Source organism: Aspergillus karnatakaensis (assembly GCF_047715665.1).
Source record: "Aspergillus karnatakaensis strain CBS 102800 unplaced genomic scaffold BJY04scaffold_87, whole genome shotgun sequence".
In the NCBI taxonomy this organism is placed as follows: domain Eukaryota; kingdom Fungi; phylum Ascomycota; class Eurotiomycetes; order Eurotiales; family Aspergillaceae; genus Aspergillus; species Aspergillus karnatakaensis.
Genome location: NW_027395799.1, coordinates 41,830 through 57,380, shown reverse-complemented (window position 1 = coordinate 57,380; position 15,551 = coordinate 41,830). Strand labels below are relative to the sequence as shown.

The 15,551-nt window shown below is 53.1% G+C and overlaps 10 protein-coding genes across 10 annotated transcripts; 6 read left to right on the top strand and 4 right to left on the bottom strand.

Annotated features, from left to right (window-relative positions):
- Window positions 1-154: 154 nt before the first annotated feature.
- On the bottom strand, window positions 155-1,282 carry BJY04DRAFT_232836 (polysaccharide deacetylase family protein; the record flags this gene model as incomplete). The annotated part of the gene is made up of 3 exons (XM_073719821.1): window positions 1,121-1,282; window positions 860-1,054; window positions 155-809 (listed from the first exon to the last, which is right to left on the bottom strand). Exons 1-3 carry the CDS (start codon window positions 1,174-1,176, stop codon window positions 155-157), a joined length of 906 nt encoding a protein of 301 aa, XP_073565004.1. The 5' UTR covers window positions 1,177-1,282.
- A 216-nt stretch (window positions 1,283-1,498) lies between these two features.
- Window positions 1,499-3,193, top strand: BJY04DRAFT_211482 (major facilitator superfamily domain-containing protein; the record flags this gene model as incomplete). The annotated part of the gene is made up of 2 exons (XM_073714412.1): window positions 1,499-2,948; window positions 2,997-3,193. 2 exons carry the CDS (start codon window positions 1,499-1,501, stop codon window positions 3,191-3,193), a joined length of 1,647 nt encoding a protein of 548 aa, XP_073565003.1.
- Window positions 3,194-3,561: 368 nt separating this feature from the next.
- On the top strand, window positions 3,562-5,082 carry BJY04DRAFT_202582 (putative acyl-CoA:6-aminopenicillanic-acid-acyltransferase). Its single transcript, XM_073713221.1, has 4 exons — window positions 3,562-3,793; window positions 3,851-4,025; window positions 4,085-4,230; window positions 4,289-5,082. Exons 1-4 carry the CDS (start codon window positions 3,758-3,760, stop codon window positions 4,955-4,957), a joined length of 1,026 nt encoding a protein of 341 aa, XP_073565002.1. The 5' UTR covers window positions 3,562-3,757; the 3' UTR covers window positions 4,958-5,082.
- Window positions 5,083-5,184: 102 nt separating this feature from the next.
- On the top strand, window positions 5,185-5,659 carry BJY04DRAFT_224262 (CinA family protein; the record flags this gene model as incomplete). The annotated part of the gene is made up of 3 exons (XM_073717907.1): window positions 5,185-5,280; window positions 5,334-5,408; window positions 5,465-5,659. The coding sequence occupies 3 exons, from the start codon at window positions 5,185-5,187 to the stop codon at window positions 5,657-5,659; spliced, it is 366 nt and encodes a 121-aa protein (XP_073565001.1).
- A 50-nt stretch (window positions 5,660-5,709) lies between these two features.
- Window positions 5,710-8,058, bottom strand: BJY04DRAFT_224261 (Alpha/Beta hydrolase protein; the record flags this gene model as incomplete). The annotated part of the gene is made up of 2 exons (XM_073717906.1): window positions 5,710-5,930; window positions 6,348-8,058. 2 exons carry the CDS (start codon window positions 8,056-8,058, stop codon window positions 5,710-5,712), a joined length of 1,932 nt encoding a protein of 643 aa, XP_073565000.1.
- Window positions 8,059-8,309: 251 nt separating this feature from the next.
- On the top strand, window positions 8,310-9,805 carry BJY04DRAFT_211480 (major facilitator superfamily domain-containing protein; the record flags this gene model as incomplete). Its single annotated transcript, XM_073714411.1, has 5 exons — window positions 8,310-8,484; window positions 8,536-9,292; window positions 9,366-9,463; window positions 9,518-9,565; window positions 9,615-9,805. 5 exons carry the CDS (start codon window positions 8,310-8,312, stop codon window positions 9,803-9,805), a joined length of 1,269 nt encoding a protein of 422 aa, XP_073564999.1.
- BJY04DRAFT_167314 (putative isochorismatase family hydrolase) lies at window positions 9,734-10,802 on the bottom strand. The gene has a single exon (XM_073709145.1). It carries the CDS (start codon window positions 10,461-10,463, stop codon window positions 9,864-9,866), a length of 600 nt encoding a protein of 199 aa, XP_073564998.1. The 5' UTR covers window positions 10,464-10,802; the 3' UTR covers window positions 9,734-9,863.
- Window positions 10,652-11,998, top strand: BJY04DRAFT_167319 (carbon-nitrogen hydrolase). The gene has a single exon (XM_073709146.1). The coding sequence runs from the start codon at window positions 10,839-10,841 to the stop codon at window positions 11,916-11,918; it is 1,080 nt and encodes a 359-aa protein (XP_073564997.1). The 5' UTR covers window positions 10,652-10,838; the 3' UTR covers window positions 11,919-11,998.
- A 262-nt stretch (window positions 11,999-12,260) lies between these two features.
- On the top strand, window positions 12,261-14,388 carry BJY04DRAFT_224256 (Zn(II)2Cys6 transcription factor; the record flags this gene model as incomplete). Its single annotated transcript, XM_073717905.1, has 3 exons — window positions 12,261-14,088; window positions 14,145-14,307; window positions 14,373-14,388. The coding sequence occupies 3 exons, from the start codon at window positions 12,261-12,263 to the stop codon at window positions 14,386-14,388; spliced, it is 2,007 nt and encodes a 668-aa protein (XP_073564996.1).
- On the bottom strand, window positions 14,367-15,405 carry BJY04DRAFT_232834 (flavin reductase family protein). Its single transcript, XM_073719820.1, has 2 exons — window positions 15,005-15,405; window positions 14,367-14,943 (listed from the first exon to the last, which is right to left on the bottom strand). Exons 1-2 carry the CDS (start codon window positions 15,371-15,373, stop codon window positions 14,434-14,436), a joined length of 879 nt encoding a protein of 292 aa, XP_073564995.1. The 5' UTR covers window positions 15,374-15,405; the 3' UTR covers window positions 14,367-14,433.
- Window positions 15,406-15,551: the final 146 nt, after the last annotated feature.

Genomic DNA, 15,551 nt, shown 5'->3' with positions numbered 1-15,551 from the left:
TCTGCGCACGGGGAAGCAGCGACGACGCCAGATGGCCATTGAGGAATACTCTATTCACCTCGCTAGGGTACTGTATAAAGCTCGTGATCTTTCCAGAGTCGTTATTCATATTGTTATAGGCTTATCTGTGCATAGATACAGTTGTAGAGGTGAGCTAAACACCACCCTCGACGGTAGCGCCCTGAATCCTCCCCTCCTTGAACTCCTTGACCATGTTTTCCATCGTCGACCACTCAACGCCCTCGTGGCCATTCACCCATTCAATGAATCGCTCATGCATCAAGATCAGCTGCGGCTTCCCGCTCACCTGTGGATGAATGGTGATGGTGAAACAGAACTCGTCGTACTCACGGTACAGGTAGGTAAACATATCCTTCCAGAGGTTCTCAATCGAGTATGTGTCTACATAACCATGCGTCGACGCTTGCTTGAGCGCCAATGTGAAAGGTGGCCAGTCGTCAAGATGCCAGTTCGCCGGCACGCAGACAACACTGCTCGGCTTGAGCGCCGACATGGGTGTCATCCAGTGAGAGGCGGGCTTTGAGACATCGGTCTCGGTGTATGTTGCAGTCCCATCCGGGAGGTAGTAAAGTTGAGCATCGTGGTGCATGAAGGAGTGGTCATATTCAATGCCGAACTCTTCAAGAAGCTTGACGGATTGAGGGGAGGTGGACCAAGAGGGTGCAGTCCAGCCCTTGGGCTTCTTGCCGGTAAATTTGGTCAGAGTCTCGATCGAACGGACGAGAACGTCGCGTTGTTGCTGTTCGTTGAGAGTAGAAACGAACTCGTGGGTGTACCCATGAAGGCCGCTGGTCTGATGAGCATCGACATACACTAGTCGAATAAAATAAAAACTTACATTTCGTGACCGGCGTCTCGAACCCTGGCCAGTTGTTTTGGGAAACTTTCAAGAGAGTGTCCAGGAACGAACCAGGTGGCCTTGATGTTGTATTTCTCCCATAGTTTGAGGATTCGATCAATGCCGACGGTTGCCCCAAAGATGCCTCGCGACACGTCTGTTGGGTTTGCCGGTGTGCCATCTCGCGTGTTGATCCTGTATCTAATTAGCTTCGAGTTTATTCTTGGAAGGCAGTCCTGGGCAGTGGGAGAAGGATCATACCAGCCACTCACGGCATCGACGTCAACTCCGTATCCGATGAGAACTCTCTTACCCATGATGACATTAGATTGTTTCAGTTGGTGCTGAACAAAGGACGTGCATTAGCAGTCTTTATCTGTGCTTTTCGATAGTGACTTTTTGCGTAGATATGGGCGAGGATGCGGACCAGAGCGACGGGGCTGGCCGATTTGGAGAAGCCAGCAAGAACCAATGAAGAAGATCAGAAATTGCGGGGTACATAAGCTGCCCAGATAGCAACGGAGATAGGCGACCTGTAGCAGCCAATAATTCATTCTTAATGCAGGGGGATTTCTCGACCATCACGGGCATCCCATACCCATTGCATACAGCATACTGCATGCTCGAACCACCACCACCATGTCCGATCTACCTGTACCGGGCACTGTCCGTCTTATTGACGCTGGCGGTGATCTCTCCGTCAAGCACGGCAGCGACAAAGCCGACATCGTCCTTATTCCTCAACCCAGCTCCGACCCCGACGACCCTCTGAACTGGTCATGGCGCCGCAAGGCTCACAATCGCGTGTGGCAAATCCTATGGACCTTCATCGGCGTTGCCATCACCTGCGCGCTTGCTCCGGCATACCCTATGATTGAAGCAGACACCGGAATTCCTGCCGCAAATATCACCACGGGTGTCGGTCTTATGTACCTCTTCCTGGGATGGGGAAACGTGATTGTGCAGCCCTGGGCGATGCACTTTGGCCGTCGCCAGGTGCTTCTCGCTTCGCTTCTTGCAACCTCTCTTACTGTTCTGTGGTCGGCATACGTCAAGTCCAGCGGCGAATGGTACGCCAATCGCATCATGATGGGGATTTCAAACTCCCCCGTCGAGACCCTTGTTGAGATCCTTGTTACCGATCTCTCATTCACTCACGAGCGTGGAGTTCACATGAGCGCCTACACTTGGACCCTATTTAATGGCGCCTTCCTAGCCCCGATTGCCAGCGGATACATCGCTGAGAATCTGGGCTGGCAATGGATTCAATGGATTGGGACCATTATTGGCGTCGTAACTACCATCTCGATGTTTTTCTCTTTCGAAGAGACCATGTTCTATCGCAAGACCGGGCCTGTCGAGTTTTTACAAGCACAGGGCGGGTCCAAGGACATTGAGGAGCCTCAAGAACCCACAGGGGGCGAGAAATCTCTCGGCGAGTCAAGGAAGATCTCTCCTCCAGCTACTGAGAACGACATCGCAACAGGCGAGACAACATCCTCGATTTCTCGCTCGCAGCGATACCTCCGTACTCTGCGCCTCTGGGGCTTCCGAACACCCGACCAACCAGGTTTTTCACTGAAACTCTCTCTTCTACCCTTTGGTCTTCTTCGCTACCCAGTCATTTGGTTCTCTGGCATTTGGGTGGGAAGTGTCCTCTCTTGGTTCAACGTCCTAAACGCTACTACCGCAGAGAACTTTGGCGGCGAGCCGTATAACTTCACCACCAACCAGACCGGCCTCACCTATCTCGCCAATGTAATCGGATCAACGATCGGCTGCTTCCTCGCGGGGTCCCTCAGCGATATCGTTGCGGAAGCTCTTGCTCGGAGAAATCAAGGTATCAAAGAGCCTGAGCATCGTCTGTGGTTGGCCCTAATTCCACTTGTCTTGCATCCGGCCGGATTCTTTCTGTATGGTATTGGAGCGGCACAGAAGCTGCACTGGGTTGCTTTGGTCTTTGGAGTCGGTCTAATCTCTGCTACCTTACCCATGGGCTCGCTGATTGCCTTGAATTATGTGATCGACTGTTACAAAGAGGCGGCGAGTGAAGCCATCGTCGCTGTCATTCTTATCCGGAACACCATGGGTATGTTCCTTTTGTCGGTCATAAGGATACAGAACTAACAAATCCCAGGCTTCGTCATCACATACGCAATCTCGCCCATGATCTCCGATATGGGCCTGCAGAATGCTTTCATCCTTGTCGGCTGTCTTGGGGCTGCTATCTGGGGAACATGTCTGTTGGTCATCTGGTTTGGTAAATCATGGCGCACACAGTCTGCAAGGTCATACTGGAATATCGTTGAGGAGCATAATCTACAAGCCCATTAGGCGAACCAAGCGAGGCCAGAAAGGACGATAGCCGAGCGGTGGATTAATGATAGGAGATAGCTCAGGACTAGCAATAAGCCTCATTCTGCTTTACAGAGTCCTAAGGTTTTTTAACCTCATAAATTTCTAGACTCAATTAAGCGGCCGTACGTCTCCATCAAGGCAGCCTGATCAGCCCCAGGTTTCCCCAGATTTCGATACAGCTCCACTTAGGCAGCTACATTTCAACTAAGTCTGTATGCCTGTAGATGATCGTTGATCACTGCGTCATGATCCCAGCACGGAGATGAGCGACGGGCGAAGGCGACGGGGCTAGGCGACATTGATAACGGCCTTCTGGCGCTTCTCCAACTCCAAGAATGGTCTAGATTTGGGGTAACTCCACTTGTTCGCCTTCTCCAATCATCCTCGGTGTTGGTATCGCTGCTCCTCATCCCCTCGGCAGCGCAGACCTACCCCTCACTCTTGACTCCAGAAGCTATTAACGACACTACCTGAGCACTTCTCAATACAGCCTGGTTAAATCTGCAGACGGGCACTCCGATAACACTCTAAATATTGACAATGCTTGTCGTTAAGTGCTCTGGTTCTCCACGCGAGGTACCCTAGATTCCATCATGCAGCCACGCAACATCAGAAACTAAGCCTTTCTACCAGGTCGGAAAGCAACATGGAACGGCAGCTACCACACACATTGCCCGTTGCATCGACTTCTACACATCCATGTTCCACCAAACCAGTTCGCTAGCATGGAAGGACGTTCTGTCTCTAGCCGAGGGCTTCGCGGGAAATATCAAGAGTACATGGCCGGAGTACTTTGAGGAGATGGAGGGTATAAGCTCCCGTATATTGTTTGCGGCGTGAAGAATGAGGTCTCATCAGCGAATACAGGAATTGCAGAAGGCGCCGGCCAATCGACCCTTGACATTGTCGCTCTCAACGTTCGTACAGAGATTGCATTTGGGCTGTTCAGCGACGGATGCACATCATTATCATGGCAGACGAGGGAGCATAGTTTCCTCGCACAGAACTGGGATGTATGTCTCCTTTCCTGCTAACTCGGGAATCGGTGTCACTTTGTCTAACAAGCAGTAGTGGCTTCCACCCCAAAAGCAAAACCTCGTCGCTCTCGAAATTGCACAGGAGGGCAAACCTACCATCAGCATGATCACCGAGGCCGGAATCATTGGGAAAATCGGGTTCAACTCCGCGGGTGTCGGCGTCTGTCTCAACGCGATCCGAGCAAAGGGGGTGGATATGTCTCGGATACCTGTTCATTTGGCGCTCCGAAAAGCGCTCGAGAGCTCGTCCGCCACGGAGGCTATGCAAACGTTGACGACGATCGGCGTCGCAGCTTCAGCACATATTCTCGTCGCTGATACGAGTGTCTCGTTGGGTGGCGAGTTCACCTCTACCACCTCTGCGGTGATTCCCGTGGACGGCAAGGGCCGTGTTGCACATTCAAATCACCTTCTCCTCGAACATCCTGCAGTGGTCGATACATGCTGGTTAAAGGATTCGCCGTTCCGGGTTGAGCGAGTTCTCAAATTGAGTGAAGAGCTAGGAGACGGAGAGCCGAGCTGGGAGGGAATCTCAGGGCTCTTTGTCGATCGAGTCAATGAGCCCGCAGCTATCTGCCGGACAGGCGACTTGGAGACGGTCTTCAACATCGTGATGGATCTGAAGGCGAGGAAAGCGATTGTCAAGGTCGGGTTACCAAGTCAGCCGGAGGAGGTTGTTGAGCTGGGGTTCGACTCGAGATAGTCAGTAGCAACAACAGCAATCCGATCCGATAGAATGGAAGTATACTAGTATAGATACCTATCTTAGGTACCCCCTACTGCAGACCTCATCGGGTGAAATCGGGGGTCAGGTGACGGTGATGTATGCTGCGGGGTAGAGTGCTTCAGATTGTCGCTGACAGTCAGTTCAGTCTCTTATCATCAATCTCCTATACTATATTATACTATACTATACCCCTACTCCGTACAATGGCAGAATTCCCCCCCGCAAGCCTGCAGCCTCTGGCGCTCGAGGTGGTCGAGCTTCTCAAAGCTCGCAAAGAAACGGTGTCGATCGCAGAGACTGTGGGTCATTATCTCTCCAACCGCGCGCGAACAACCTCTGACTGACGATTCAGGCGGCCGGCGGACTCATCTCAGCGAGTCTCCTTTCCGTCCCGGGAGCATCAGCGATCTACAAGGGAGGACTGACGGTGAGTCCTCAACCGCGCGGATTGATGACGTCGCGACGCGACTAACACGACGACAGGTGTACACGCTAGAGTCGCGTCTCGCATTCGCCGGCTGGACAGAAGAGAATATCAAGAATTATTCTGGGCCCACAACCGACATTGTTGCAGGATTGGCAGATCATACGCGTCGAACGCTGGGCTCGACGTACGCGTTGAGTGAGAGCGGGACGGCTGGGCCGACCGGGGGGACAACGAGGAATCGGACGCCGTAAGTTGATTCGATCGCATTGTCTTGTCAGAGATGGGCTGGCTAATCAATGATTTAATGCAGGGGGTATGTGGCATTGGCGGTAGCAACGGCCGACGGACCACAGACGCGAGAGGTGGAGCGGGGGAGTAGCAATCGCGGGGAGAACATGGTGGGCTTTGCGGAGGAGGGGTTGAAACTGTTGAAGGAAGTGATTGTATCTCGGTCTTCGAAGGTGTAGTTGGATTTACAGTCTACAGATGCGTGTTCATCATCGTCGGGCGCAGTCATTGCAGCTATTTTCATCGTAGTTTTTTTGTTGTTTATAAACTGAAACTCGCAAATTTGAACTGTTATTGGCAGTTTAGTCTAGCGGCTAACTGCCCATGATTTTTTATGACTGTCGCGCGTTCGAATCTCGAGCTGATCTTGCTCAAAGTTTTTCGATCTGAGGCGGCTGTGACACGATTTTCTCATATTTTAACAGCTGAATCGTCTTATATAGCTGTGAATATATCTTTTCTTCCATCAGCAGCTGTTGAAGTTGTAGGGACTACGAAAGCTCTGTGCGGTCCTGTAAACCAAAATATATACTGGCTACCTCCACTGCACTTGACCACCATCTTCTTTCTTCGAGAGAACATGAATTTTATTTATCAACTGTTGGGTTACTGTTTAACCCTACAGCATCACCAGTAGCTGGCTTCGTATACCTTCCATTCTCTGACAATCCGATGCCACCTCACTCTTGAGGAGCTCCTCACTTAGAATCTCCCACTGGCGATAGCGCCGTGGTCCCCATAGATCCTCCTGACTGCTCGCTTCATCCTCGCCTCTAGTCCGAACCGTCCATCCATGCAGCATATCGCAGATCATAATACTTCCCGTCTCAAGCTCATACGGCTTTGCCTCTTCCATCGGTGGAAGACCATTAGCAAATCGGATCCAACTCTGTGCCATTTGCTCCGCCTGTCGCCGCAAGAAATGGTTGCGGTGGACGGGGAAGCGTGCAGTGAGAGTCATAAACTGGTACATGAGTTCGACGAAATGATGGCCGACGCTGTAAGACAGCTCAGATCCCGGAAACGGATTCTGCAGACAGAACTGCCAGCGGTACAGCCGCTGCCGACCGGCCTGGGCGACTGCGATGGCTGTTGAGTGTGTCGGTTCTGAGAAGACCACGTCGCCCATGATCACCAGTGCATTCTGCCAGAAGAGACCCTCGTCCATGTCTTTGTAGATCTCATATGCATCCAGCACCCGGCGGGCAGACTCATCGCCCAGAGCGTTTCGGAACCGAGCGACGAATTGGTTAGGGGTGAAATCCTTGAGCAGGGACGCATACACTTGTCCCTCCCCCGAGCTATCCCCAATCATGATCTCGTCGAGCCAAGAGCAGTTTGCCAGCATCTCGCCTTGAGAGACACTGCACGGGTGCGTCGGAAAGAAACCACTCTCCGGACCTAGAGTCGGCCTCATGAAGATGAGCCGATTCTCGCGGACAAAGTCTATGAAGCGGGAGACAGGCACCCGACGGAGCGCCCGAAGTCGCTCTGCAGGACTGGGTGCCGTAATATCCAAGAAAGACAATAAGCGGTGATAGTACGCATCATGCTCATCAAGCCCCCAGCTGGCATCGACAAGGGTGGGTGAGTTACTCTGGAGGATGACTCTCCGGAAGAGAGGCACGTCCGAGCATGTCTGTAAGAAAAGCGAGATCGCGCCACCAGACTCGCCAAAAGCCGTGATATTGCTCGGATCGCCCCCGAATCCTGCAATATGTTTCTGGATCCAGAGGAAAGCGTTGCGTTGGTCTCGCAGGCCGTAGTTGAAAGGTGGCTCACCATTCTCCTTGGCTTCTTCGAGGAGGTCATAGCATGCGATAAATCCCTGCCAGTTCAACCTGTATCCAATCGATACAATGACCACGTCCATGTTCTCGCGGGCTGCAAGCTCAGTCATCTTGGTGGTGTCGTGGAGCGCGCTAGTATGGCCTGTGCCTTCGATTAAGCCGCCACCATGCACGTACACCATCACCGGAAGTGGTTTCTTGTTGTCGACGAAGTGTTCGGTCGGTGTGGAAATGGTCAGGTTTAGACACGCCTGCTCGTCATAGATCGGTGGCTCCTCACCCGGGACAAACCCACCGGTCGCGTTGCCCTTTCCGGTGGGCTGGGGCACCTGCGGACATGCTGCTCCATACTGTGTGAACTCGCGATATGGCCGGGAGTCAAAATCGTCTGGAATATGGTCAAGTATGGTGCTCTGGCGGAAACGGCCTGGAATAGTCGCATAAGGGATGGAACGAAAATGGGCGACGGGGTTGGTGACTGGCTGTTTATCTGCATGCTGGTCATCGATCAAACGACCGGTAAGAGGTCCGAGCTGTGGATGGTCAAGCGTAAATGTCTTGATAGGCGCCATGGTGGTGGTGGTGGTGGTGACATGGTGGTCATCTTGTCAAGGGACAGAACAGCGAGTAGAAATACCATCAACCTTACAACACGGCTTGATGCAACCAAACCCCTGCTTAATAAAGCTATACAGGATGATATAGTTGGTAACCCCGATATCGGGGCCAGCTCCGTGACGTATTTGGGTAGTTCGGCGGGGTTGAGCGTTCTCCAACAATCCGGACTCTGACCTGACAACTCCCCCTCGCTGTATGCGCAGAGATGACCACCTCAGTCGACGTACCGCTCCATGAGCTCCGCCAAAGAGGCGCTGGTCCTACCGCTAGCGACCGTCGTGGCTCTATTGTCTCCGAGCACGATGTTGGCGATGCCGAGAGCGACTACAAGGCATGGCTGTGTGTGCTCGGTGGCATAGCATTTACCATCCCTTCTTACGGTAGGATCCAGCTAAGCATTGCCCGAGCTATAATCTGACAAGGCTGGACAGGATTCATGCAATCGGTCGGGACGGTGCAGTCTTACATCTACGAGAACCAGCTCAGTACCTATTCCGCCGGTAGCATCGGTTGGATCACCGGTCTCTACCTTTTTCTGAGCTATTTCCTCAATATACAGATTGGTCCACTTTGCGATAAATATGGTCCGGTTATTATCAGTCTCACTGGCGCTGTGATTACCATCGCCTCGTTTGTTCTTCTAGCAGAATGCACGACCTACTGGCAGTTCGTGCTCTGCCTCGGGGTCCTGGGAGCCATCGGGGGCGCCATCATCGCGACAATCGCGTTATCGGTGATTGTCAAGGTCTTTCGACGGCGACGAGGTATCGCGATGGGCATTGCCCTGACGGGGAGTGCCATTGGCTCGATTGTCTTTCCCTTGATGCTACGGTCGACTCTCCCAGACTTGGGCTGGCAATGGTCCATGCGGCTTATGGCGCTCATTGTGGCTGCAATTATGATTCCTGTCTTGTTCTGCTTTGTCCCTTACTACGGATTCACGGTGGTTCTCGACCGGCAGGAGGGATGGAATGGTTTCATATCAACGCTGCCTAGATTCTCGACCTTCCAATCACCCGCCTTTGTGGTGCTGTGTGTGGGCATCTTCATGCTGGAGTTTGCGACCTTTGGAATCACAAGTTTGCTCCCTACGATTGCGACTCGAAGCGGGTTTGGTCCGACAGAAGGATACACACTCATTGCGGTGATGGGCGCTTGCTCGTTCATGGGGAGGGTGGTTCCCGGCTGGTGCAGCGATATGATCGGGCCCCTTTAATGTTCTTCTGATTATGATTCTGTCGAATCTGGTCTTCATGTGCAGCTTGTTCATTCACTTCAGTCACATATCGCGGCCTATCCTTTATGCTTTTTCCGCCATGTGGGGGCTGGGGTCGGGGTCGTTTCTCTCTATTCCTCCAGGTAAGTCTACCAAACAATGGAGAATGGGTAGCGCAGAACTGATAGAGTATCTAGTCTGTATAGGTAAAACTTGCGATGTCGAAGAGTACGGAAGGTACTATGGTAGGTTACCTTCTTTACAGAATGGTTCTCACAGCTGATTGAACCTTAGGTGCCTCCACATTTATCACAAGCTTTGCCGTCCTACTATCAGTCCCTCTGAGCGGAATTATGCTAGACAGCTTGGGTGTACGTGCACTGGCGGGTCTATTGGGCGCTGCAGTATTCGTGGGAGGAATCTGCGTGAGTGCAGCCCGCGGAACATTCACCAGCCACTGGTACTCGATCAAGGAGAAGATATAAACTGCCTTTAATTCTTTCTGTATACATGAGAGAGAGAGAATTGTCGAATCAAAGATGCTTAATCAGAAATATCCTTAGCCTCAAGCACAGTCCCAAAGGCATCGGCCAACTCAGCCAACACGACCTCAACCACAGTAGCAGCCTCAGCGCCGGGAATATGGCGATCTCCCACAGCATCCTTCACAATCACAACCTCATACCCCAGTTCAGCCCCCGCTCTAGTCGTTGTCGAAACACAAACGTGGGCCATGTAGCCGACCAGCACAATCTTCTTCCCCACATCCCCCAGCCCAGTCAGATACTCATGCAGATCGGTCTTTGCAAACGAGCTTGGGTAATTCTTCGTAACAACCTTCTCACCAGATTTGGGGGTGAGCTCTTCAAACTCAGCCTCGAGCTCGGTGTCTGGGGTAAAGACTGGGGCGCCGGGTGGCGTTTGGTGAACGACATGGACGATGTTCTTTCCATCGCCGGCAGCGCGGTAGCGCGCTAGAAGGTCGGCGATGACCTTACGACTGGTGCCGACATCCTGAACTTGAAGTTTGCCGGTGGCGTATTCGTTTTGAGCGTCAATGATAATGAGGGTGGAGTCTTTGGTTGAAGCGGTGGAGGGGGAGACGCCGATGAATTGGCGGAAGGATTGAGCGGTGGCGGCCATGTGGAATGTATAGTGTGATTGAGTATAGCGTGATTGATCGAGAGAAGAGTGTATACTCTACAGAAGATGTCGAGGGGAAGAGGGAGGATTATATTCTCTCCAACCCCCCAGTCTTGGCGGGTTATATTCCCCAATCGGGTATTTATTCCCGCCAAGACATATACTTCTGTAGATTCAGTGTTCAGTGTTTTATGCATGGTTAGTTGTTGTCATGGTGTATACTCCGTAGGTATAGTTACCTACCTTCAACGGCCTGATAAGACTGGGCGCAGGGGTAGGCGACCGTCTCCAACGGCGGCCGTCGGCGAACCGGTGGAGGCGCTTAAATAGCATCATCATCCTCTTCTTGTTTGTCACAGACAATCGTATCCCACCATGTCATCTAATCCCCGTCAAGTCACTTTTGCCGCCGCCCAGCTTGGGCCCATCCAGCTCAGCGACTCGCGCGAGAGCGTGCTGACGCGCATGTCGGCTCTGCTCGACCAAGCAGTCTCCCAAGCGCCCCCAGCACAAGTCGTCGTCTTCCCCGAACTCGCCTTTACCACTTTCTTTCCACGCCACTTTTTCCCAGACGAGAAGGAGCTGCAGAGTTACTTTGAGCCGACGTCACCCGAAGTTCCGATCGACCAGTCCCCGAACGTGAAACCTTTCTTCGACCATGTCAAGCGGTTAGGGGTGGATGTGTATGTGGGGTACGCCGAGGCATGGACAGAGTCCAAAACAACAACTTATTACAACTCAGCTGTCTACTTCTCCGGGAAACTAGGAAGAGTCCTCGCCAAATACCGCAAAGTGCATCTTCCTGGAGTATTCGAGCCATTCCCCGAGCCCGGGGCGACACAGCAACTGGAGAAGCGGTACTTCAAGAACGGCGATCGCTTTGACGCATTCCGAGTTTCTGGCCTGGTAAAAGGAGCAGTTAAGAAGGGAACGGAAGAGAAGCACACTGCCGGCAAGGGCGATCCCATCTTTGGCATGCTCATTTGCAACGATCGGCGGTGGCCCGAGGGGTGGCGGGCCTACGGGTTGCAGGGGGCAGAGGTGATCCTCTGTGGCTACAACACCACCGCGTACGCGCCACAACTGCTGGGGAGCGACCTCTACGAAACCAAACCATTAAGTCGCGAGGAAGCAGAGCAGGAAGTGCTCTACCACAACCGGCTGAGCCTGACAGGGAATAGCTACATGAACGCGTGTTTCAGCGTCAATGTGGCCAAGGCCGGGGAGGAAGACGGCAATCCGCTGATCGCGGGAACGTGCATTGTTGATCCGAAGGGGTATGTGATCGCAGAGTCCAAAACCAAGGGGGACGAGATGGTGTCAGCGACGGTTGATCTGAGCAAGTGTCGGGCTGGGAAGACCAAGACGTTTGACCTGGGGAGGCATCGGCGGGTGGATGCTTATGGGGTTCTGCTGGAGAGGGCCGGGGTGGAGGAGCCGGAGTTGTTAGAGTAGTCAGTTATTCAGTTGTTAGAGTAGTTTTATTTATTTGTTATTGAAGGCAAGGTGATGATATTCATGACAAGTGTCCTCAATGGGAGAGCACGTGACAAGTCGCAAGACTACCGAGAGATCCAGATGATCAAATCTGCTAATCAGATCAAGCTGACTAGTTAATCTATGATCGTATGAGCTGATCAGTAATAATAGACTACTACGTACTACACTCCAGCTCTGCAGGTCGCGGGGGTGGTTGTTGATCGGGAAATCCCCACCAAGCTAGCTTCGGAAAAATGTCCGTCTCTGACTCCTTGCTGTGCTTTTCATCTCCTTGAAGAAATAAATCCTTCAACAACCATGCAGGCACCACAAGCACCACAAGCACCACAGAGTAGCGCGATAGGAACTCCACGATCGCCCCGATCGCGTCGCAACCGGCCCTGCGACTTCTGCCGCATCCGCAAGGTCGCCTGTAAGATCAGCAGCCCCGGCATTCCCTGTGAGCTGTGTCTGGCCAAACACCATGCTTGCACCTTTGACGAAGCCCCTCGGAAACGTCGTCGACCAGCATCGGGCGAGCAGCCGGTGACGATGGATTTTGCTGTTGACGCCCCTGGAACCTCCTCATTCCTGTTCGATACCGAGTTGCTGCCTCCAGAACCAGCACCTCCACCTGAGATGAATTTAGACGGCGAGCTAGATGTCGATATTCACCTTTTTGACTTTCATCCGACTGCATCTCCGGTACAGCAACAGTTATATCCCGTCACTACTCCGGTTTCGACCTCGACGCGAACAGACAACAACCCGACCTCTCCAGCAGACCCGGCTATTCCAAGAGGGCGCTCCCAGTCGCCTTTGATGCGCTTTGTTGGGTCGTCAGGAGACCTCGACACTCACCTCCTGGCACATCGCCAGTATGATGCACAGCACCTGTCGGTTTCGCGCCATACCCATATCGTCTACCAGCGTTTACAGGATCTCGAGAGCGCCCTGGCTGAGATGAAACCTCCGCCGTTACTAACCATGTGCCGTGATCGGTCTCTACCCCGAGGACATGAAATCACAGACACAAACGTCGTCCAAGATGCCCGACAAGAGGTACAGCAGCTGCTGAGTCCGGACACGGTCGCGAGACTTGCAGCTCTTTTCGCCCGCTTTGTTCATCCTTATCTGCCCCTGATCAGTAAACGGACCCTCATCGCAGAGAGCGCCAGCTTGTTCAACTCGCCTGCTCTACTCTGTGCCATTGCCGCCACAGCAAGCCACTTTGTTGCTTACGACGATGTTCTTTGTCTTCAGTCACCGAGCCCGCTGTCTGCACAGCGACTGTATCAGCTAACCTGGCGTTTACTGCAAGACGACCTCGCAACGCCGCGGCTCTCTACTATCCAAGTCCTGATCTTGCTTCTTCACCGCCACCTGCCGGATGAACTCTCCCTCGAGGGATCCATGGACGCCAACATTCGCGGTCTCCTGGTATCGTCTACCTATAGCCTGGGGTTGAACCGCGACCCCGGGAGCTGGAGCACGCTCCCACTAAGCGAGCGACGGCTCCGAAAGTGTCTCTGGTGGACGGCATGGGTCACCGAGAAATGGATGGCATTCAGCGATGGGATGCCGAGTCAGTACCACCGCGACGAGTATAATGTTTCTGCTCTGGAGGCCGATGATGTCTCTGCCATGGACGAGGCATCCACTTCAGCACAGCCATTCCTCTACCTCACCATGCTCACGGTCATTCTGGACGATGTGACCCAATCCTTTTTCACTCTTGCTGCATCCGACCATACATCGAGCTCTCTATCAGTCTCCTTGGAGCTGGCCAAGAACCTCCGACTGCGCTTGAAGATGTGGAGTGATGGTCTACCTGAAAGCTTGCAGCCTCACGGCCGAAGAACAGCGATGGTAGATGCAGATGACTCGGACGATGCCGAGCTGGGAGGGAACTTTTCCTTAACGCTCGCCTACATGACCACCCAACTGGCCATCTACAGGGCCTTGATCCGTCCGGTTTCTCTGGTCGCATTGCAGTGCCACGCCTGGAACAGAAGCCCTGTCTCGCTTGACATCGACTTGGACGCTGCAGAGGCCGTGGTCGAGGGTGCGCTTTCCAATACCAGATCGCTGATCGGATTGTTGACCAAGTTGACTACTGCCGAGTGGGATGCTTTCTGGCCTGGATGTAAGTTCACCATTTCATTATACATATGTTTTTACATTTCCTAATGATGATTCTAGGGTCGCGACACAATTTCGCCTCAATCTCAACGTTACTCTTACATCTTTACCTTCTCACCGCGCGCTTCCAGGCGTGGCCTCTCAGCGCCCCGTCTTCACCTCACTCACCCCAGTCGCTCTTCCTCGCCAACCAATTTGAGAAACTGCAATCGCTGATGCCCAAGTGGCGACGGCATATGATTCTCGCTAGTCGCGGGGCGGGCGGTCGCAAAGGGCTGACCAACCTAGCTTTGCTACGTCTTGATGCGTTGATGAACGAATGGAAAGAAGGGTCTCCTGTTCCTGGGCCTCAAACATGAAGAACGTCTCTAACACTCTCGTCCTGCACCAACTCCCTCCATGCCTCCGGCCTCGGCAACTCGAAGACCTCTGGACAAGTGCCATACATGATCCCGCCCGCCCTGAAGACCGGCCTCAGCAGCCTCATATCCGCCGTCGCACGATCCTCCGCGATGGCATCCCTCCAGATATGGAATCGAATGACCTCCACGACAACCATTGTCGACGTGCGGACCGACGGATCGGTCTTGCTGAAAAAGTCCTGTACTGAGTGCAGCTTACACTCAACCGAATAAGGCGACTCAGCGACATGTGGGGGCTTAACCAGATCGCTTGGCTTCTGCGTGAGTCCCGCAAGGCGCCACTCCGAGACATGGCGCGGCGTATTGACAGAGGCAAAGTTGGCAGCCTCGATGATCCAATCTGGAGTCATGGAAATGCACATTTCCTCTGTGGAGAGGAGGTTGGTGAGGGTGTCGTTTATCGCGCGGCCCGTGAAAGAGATGGAATACATGGGGGGCTTTGCAGAGCTGTTCATTAGGCGGTGTTATACAACTATCCAAGGAGAAGGGCAAGCATACGTCGGTAGCAGCACACTGCCAGAAGGAAAACGGGGCTAGATTCGCCGTCTTGCCGTCGGGGGACAGGGTACTCGCCAGCGCGATCGGCCGGGGCACAGTCGCTGAAATGAGAAGTTTGTAATTAAGCCAGGGCCCGCGGCCATCTTCGTATGGATCGATAGTAGTAAACTCATGGTCTTTCCAGTCGCAGTTTGACGCGCCGTCTCCGGGATGCCAGGTTGGGTTGGGAGTTTTGGTGAATTCGAGGCCCCTGGAATGGTCAAATGCAGCGCGGTGGGACTCGACTGAAAGAAAGTCGGTGTAAGGGTTTCGTTTGATGGCGGCTTCTTGGTCAGGAGCTTCCACTTGCTCTGTCGTTTGTGGTGCCATGGCGAATTGATGGTTGGGTGAGTTGCGCACAGGCGTCCTGCTTGATATCCAAACCCACGACGGCCAACCCACGAATTCCAACGGCGAGTCTAACTAAAATCGGTTAGTGACCCCACTTGCAGATGCTGATAAGATAGTAAATGGAATGAGATCTGTGAGTGGATCCTTGGGACTCTCA

Excerpts from the sequence above, each read along its gene's own strand:
- BJY04DRAFT_202582 (XM_073713221.1), top strand. The coding sequence starts at position 3,758 with ATGCTTGTCGTTAAGTGCTCTGGTTCTCCACGCGAG. Across the intron at positions 4,026-4,084 it reads GTACTTTGAGGAGATGGAGG|GAATTGCAGAAGGCGCCGGC; the intron begins GTATAAGCTCCC and ends CAGCGAATACAG. Across the intron at positions 4,231-4,288 it reads TCCTCGCACAGAACTGGGAT|TGGCTTCCACCCCAAAAGCA; the intron begins GTATGTCTCCTT and ends AACAAGCAGTAG.
- BJY04DRAFT_167314 (XM_073709145.1), bottom strand. The coding sequence starts at position 10,463 with ATGGCCGCCACCGCTCAATCCTTCCGCCAATTCATCGGCGTCTCCCCC.
- BJY04DRAFT_167319 (XM_073709146.1), top strand. The coding sequence starts at position 10,839 with ATGTCATCTAATCCCCGTCAAGTCACTTTTGCCGCCGCCCAGCTTGGG.
- BJY04DRAFT_232834 (XM_073719820.1), bottom strand. The coding sequence starts at position 15,373 with ATGGCACCACAAACGACAGAGCAAGTGGAAGCTCCTGACCAAGAAGCC. Across the intron at positions 14,944-15,004 it reads GGCAGTGTGCTGCTACCGAC|CCCCCCATGTATTCCATCTC; the intron begins GTATGCTTGCCC and ends AGCTCTGCAAAG.